This window comes from Daktulosphaira vitifoliae, unplaced genomic scaffold, assembly GCF_025091365.1.
Source record: "Daktulosphaira vitifoliae isolate Bord-2020 unplaced genomic scaffold, ASM2509136v1 Scaffold_5, whole genome shotgun sequence".
NCBI classification, from domain to species: Eukaryota; Metazoa; Arthropoda; class Insecta; order Hemiptera; family Phylloxeridae; genus Daktulosphaira; species Daktulosphaira vitifoliae.
The window spans coordinates 21,351,715-21,357,023 of NW_026099576.1; the positions used below are offsets into that span (position 1 = coordinate 21,351,715).

The window sequence follows — 5,309 nt, forward strand, 5'->3', positions numbered from 1 at the left end:
ACAGAGGAAAATTTTTTTCAATTTTTAAGGGCAATTTATTTTACTAAATACGATTTGTGATCTCTTGACTTATCGTTGAAAGAAATCGGTCCGATGAAAGCTGAAAAAAAGTGGCAGCAGATATAAAAAAACACATAATATTAAATTTAATACCTTCTTAGCTTCGTATCGAATCTAAAATGGTAAATTTTAAATGATTAAAATATAGTTCTAAATTTTATTTTGTATATTTAACAACAGTTGGATATTATTTTTGGTTTACATAAATAAATTTTTTATTTTATTTACACCTTAAAAAAATGATTTATTACAAATAATTAAAATAAAATTGAATTCATAAAACTATAAAATACTTTAAATAATATTAGTCGAAATAAGTACATTGTTTTTTTAGTCAATGTAATCCAAAATGATATTTAAAAATATTATTATATTAACACACATTTATTATGCTGTAGGAATTTGGTCTCGTGATTTGCAGTGCAATTTTACCATGTACATGTTAAATTATTTTAATCATAATCACCGATATTTAATTGAAATTAATAACAGCAAGAATTTATACAATGAAGAGGAACTAAAATTGTATGGCGTAGCAATTCAGAGTCATGGTGAAATAGTTCTAATAATGTTAGAAACACTACAAAATATGTATTCTAAAAACATGAACTATTACTCAAAAGAGTTAATGGCTATTAATTTATACTTGAACAATGTTTCGGGTTACACGGATATGCTTGCTACAGATGAGGAAAACAAAATAGATCTTTCAGATGTAAAATCAAGTATCATTCAAGGCTACTTGATGATCCATAAATTCATTTCATTTCAATTAAAAAATTATACGGAGAATGTTTGCAAAAATTTTTCATATGATCAAATATTTGTTTTGTGTCCTAATTACAATAGCACAGGAAATTACAATCTAGAAAACTTAATATTTACTACTAATAAACTTAGAGACAGATTACTCCTAGATGATTGCCAACAAAACATAACCGATGTTAACATTAAGTTCACAAAAAATAGCGGAATATTCAAGAAAATTAAAAAGACATTTCATAAAGGCAAATACTGGAAATTTCATCCAAAGAACATATTGTTATATGATTTCATGACAAACCGACATAAAATATCCGAGAGGGACTTATTATCACGTGCACAGGCTCGGCAACACCAAATCTTGGAAAATGATTGCCCAACAAATGTATTAGATATTTTACGATTTGCACCATTAACATTAAGTTGTTCCGATGGAAGCCAAGTTACACTTTATGATTTTTTCAGGTACGTTAAGTACTCTTTTTTTAGAGTCGACGTACAATTCTTCCATACTCTTGTATTGACTGCAACATTTCGTCCAATATCTCTACTTATACAAAATTACTTGAGAATTCTTAGTAGTTCAACATCTATTTATGATTTAGATAAACCTAACTTTACAGAAAGTACGTTCTTTAACAATATGAATATTGTTGGTTCTAGAATAATTTATTACTTTCAGTACTTTATTAACTTGGAAATTTTTGGAAAAGATCCAAATGATTTTTTTAAAAGTATTTTACACAGAACAATCCAATGTATTTATTATTTTAAGTTAAAGAAGAAAGAAGATTTCTTTACTGAGGTAAATATGCTGATTAAATCATTGGAGAACTTAATGTTGAACAATAGAATTGATTATAGAATTTCAGTTGCTATCATCACAATTACAAATATTGATGTATTTTATAATGATTTATTAGTAAATATGAATCAAATTCAAGATTATATTACAGAATTAGAACATCATTTAGAATCTTTCATTTCTATAAAAGAAACTTTTAAAGTAGAATACTTATTCAAATCAACCACGTATGTTTTACGTCCAATAATAATAAGTAAGTATGATATTATTTTATAAATGAGTATAATTATAATTACAATAAAAAAAGTACAGTTGAAAACTAAATACTTAACACAATTTTATTATTATTGTAAAAATCTAAAAGTCGTATTGCTTTAATGGGAAGTATACTATCAATTTTAATTGCAATTTGTTGCATTTAAATTAGTATAAAACACTGTGTTTTTATAATTGTTGAAAATATGTCTGTTTCATAAAATTTTAATATGCAAATTCTGCGTAAAGTTATTAACATAAAATATCTAAAAAAATATGTTTTAAATATATTCAATAAGCTTATTAAGTAATATTCAGTTTTAATTAATATATGGTAGAGAATTCTTTTAGCAAAGACCTAGTGGACCAGTTGTCACAAATACTGTTGATTATATTATATCGTGTGACGGCTGATCTCTAAGGTTTTTGTTTTACACACGACCTTGCCCAGCCAGCACAGAAAATTGATGACCTGTGTCAGTTGTCATCCGTAGTTCATCGTCGTATGTCAGTGAGTCAATTGTTTCATGTGTCATATTTCTTTTGTAGCTAGCGCCATCGCTTGTATGGTAAATTATTTGGCCTTTGTACGCCGTTATTTTTATTATTTTTTTATTGCTTTGTGCTCAAAGTTTTCGTGCCCTCGTACGCCACTAGTGATTGGGCCCTGACCATCACTAATTAACTTCATTGCTGTAGTCGCTTTTTCCGCCGTCTGTTTTCATTTGCCATTACGTGTCTGGATCTACACTCTGACTTGTGATACTAAGATATTCGACACCATTACACCACAAGATCTCATACAGTCCCCTCATAACTGTTAACAACTTCATTTATTCAGCTGAATTTTATATTATTTTTTAATGCAATTTATTTTGTATTTTAATTGAGTTTAACTATTTTGTTTTTGCCGCTTCACTGGCCATTAGTATTTAAGGGGCCCCCGTTACCTCTTCAATTTAAGATTCTCTTTGAAGAACTTTTAATATATTTGGTTATTTGTTATTTAATTATTGTCAACTCTCTTTACTTATTGGATATGTGGTTAGCCGTCATCCTCCGAGGTGACCCCACTCCCGCTTCAATTATAGCGATTTAAACAGGCTTAAGATAAAACGGCATTTTAGTGCGGTGCACAGTTAGCAGTCCTACGATCTAGCTGCCTCGTACGAATCAAGTAATATAATAAAATAATAAGGGTTTAAATTATAATGTAGATACTTTTAATCTGTTATTTGAAATCCTCGATAACTTTATTCACTTTTCATATTCTATTTTTCAGGTCATTTGTGCCAAGAAAATGTTTACTCTTTTTTGGAAAAATTAAAAACCCCCAATCATTATCTAGTCAAAAACGAAGAAGTAAGTACAAGTGATGAAAATTCCTTAAAGAAAGAAATTAATATTGATAAAACTACAAATCGTAATATCCAAGAAGAATTTTTTTTAGTTCCTAAAATGTATGCCTCAAAAACCATCTCGTCTTTCAGATATTTAGAAAACTATATTCTCTTCTTTTAAATTAGAAAAATAAACCAACTATACATAAATAAATATGAATATATTTCTAAATATCCCTGTGGATAGGGGATAAGAATGCTTCCACGGCCCCTCTGCCAGTCGTAAGAAGCGACTAATGAGGATGCTTAAAATTTTTGTCAAATAGTATGAGGTGTCCTGAACAAAACTTAGGCGAATTGTCCCCTCTCGGGTGTACGCGGTGACAAAATGTGAGAGGCAATTAAGTAGTTACAAACGAAAAGATAGAGAAAGATTAAAAAAAGAGATGGAGGGAGCTAAGGAATACGATATGAGAACAGCTGATGTGAGCGTAGATGATTTGGGGATCGTGACAAGGGGAAGTTTAGGATAAGGGTGGCTGACCCCAAATAGTTGGAATTAAGGCAAAGAAAAAGAAAAAGAAGATTAATTTTGTGAAAATAACAAGAAGTAAATTTTTTGGTACATAATTTACATAGTACATGCATTCTTAATATGACATGCCCCATTTGCGCGTGAACCCTGTGTGCAAATATTCATCTCGGAGATGTCGCAGTGATATCACTTCGAGATGTGTGATGTTACATTCTAGTGCCTATGTTAGTTGTTGAGAAGTACTGACGAACCTTAATAATCCGACTTATGCAGTTTTTGCATGCGATGTAACAAAACCGAAATCCATGTGACATTACATTGTAACTTCTTTAGATAATTAAAAAGTACACGCATAGACGTTATAGATTAGTCTCAGCCATATCACAAATGCGAGTATTCTAAGCACATCGAAAATTAGTTTCCATGGATGTCACAAAGAGCAATTGAGTGTGTATATACACAGTCAATTGTATAAATAAATAAATTTATTCAATTACAAATAATTAATTATTCTATATAATTTTTTCTCAGTAAAGTAATAAAATTTATGTTGATGGAAAGTATAAATAACCAAAGTAGATAATTAATTTGTAGTGAGTATTAATATTTTCAGCAAAATTATAAATATATATAAGGTAAAAACTACGTAATTATCCTATTTATATCATTAAATATATTTAAATATACATACACTATATATCATATTTGATAATAATAGTAATTGTTAATAAATAATAGTTACTATAATAAATTTAAAAAATATCATTACAGAAGACGTTGCTTGATAACTATACAAACTATGAACAATTTATATAGTAGTTGATAACTACTTAAGGGTGTTATAATGACCTTATCATACTGTTATTATATGTTTTAATACATATGATTCAGATTTTAAAATATAAGATCTAAAATTTAGATCTTATATTTTAAAATCTCTAGAAATTCTTGATTTATTCTTGATTGACTTATTAAGTATACTTGCACCCATTTTTTCATAAAAATTTACAAATTAAACATTGATTGATTTTAATAAATCATACTAAATATTGTGTTTATTATAAAATAAAATTATGTTTAAGTGTTGATCTTAGGGGTATATTTCAAAAGTTAAATAGGAACCAATTATTCTATTATTAATTTTTGAGTTGTTGATGAGCGGGCTGCGCAACGTGGACAATTTTTTAACTATGCGTCATGTCAAACTAGAGAGTCGCTAAATACAACCCCGATTCTCACCTTTATTAAATCTTTAAATGTTAATCTATGTAAAATTAATAATACAAAACTGGTTATCGACTAGTTAAAATTTTATTTAGACCATTTTTTGTTTAATAATAACAAAAATAATAGGTTCCCATTTAATTTCCGAAAGTTATCCCTAAAATCTACCCTTAGAAATAATTATTTCTTACAATTTATTTGATATATACTATGGTTTATAAAAATAATTCAAATTATAGTCTGTACATTTTTATGAAAAAATCATTCTTTAATGATAAAATAGAAGGTAAATGCTTAATAATAAATTATATAAGATATTCATTTAACA

At 27.7% G+C, this 5,309-nt stretch overlaps 1 protein-coding gene across 1 annotated transcript; it reads left to right on the forward strand.

Annotated features, from left to right (window-relative positions):
• The first annotated feature begins 359 nt into the window (after nt 1-359).
• On the forward strand, nt 360-3,450 carry LOC126907932 (uncharacterized). The gene is made up of 2 exons (XM_050689641.1): nt 360-1,880; nt 3,165-3,450. The coding sequence occupies exons 1-2, from the start codon at nt 410-412 to the stop codon at nt 3,401-3,403; spliced, it is 1,710 nt and encodes a 569-aa protein (XP_050545598.1). The 5' UTR covers nt 360-409; the 3' UTR covers nt 3,404-3,450.
• The last annotated feature ends 1,859 nt before the right edge of the window (nt 3,451-5,309 follow it).

Bases quoted from the DNA above. Each gene is read 5' to 3' on its own strand.
- LOC126907932 (XM_050689641.1), top strand. From the start codon at position 410: ATGATATTTAAAAATATTATTATATTAACACACATTTATTATGCTGTA. The intron at 1,881-3,164 runs GTAAGTATGATA...TCTATTTTTCAG, and splicing joins TTTACGTCCAATAATAATAA to GTCATTTGTGCCAAGAAAAT.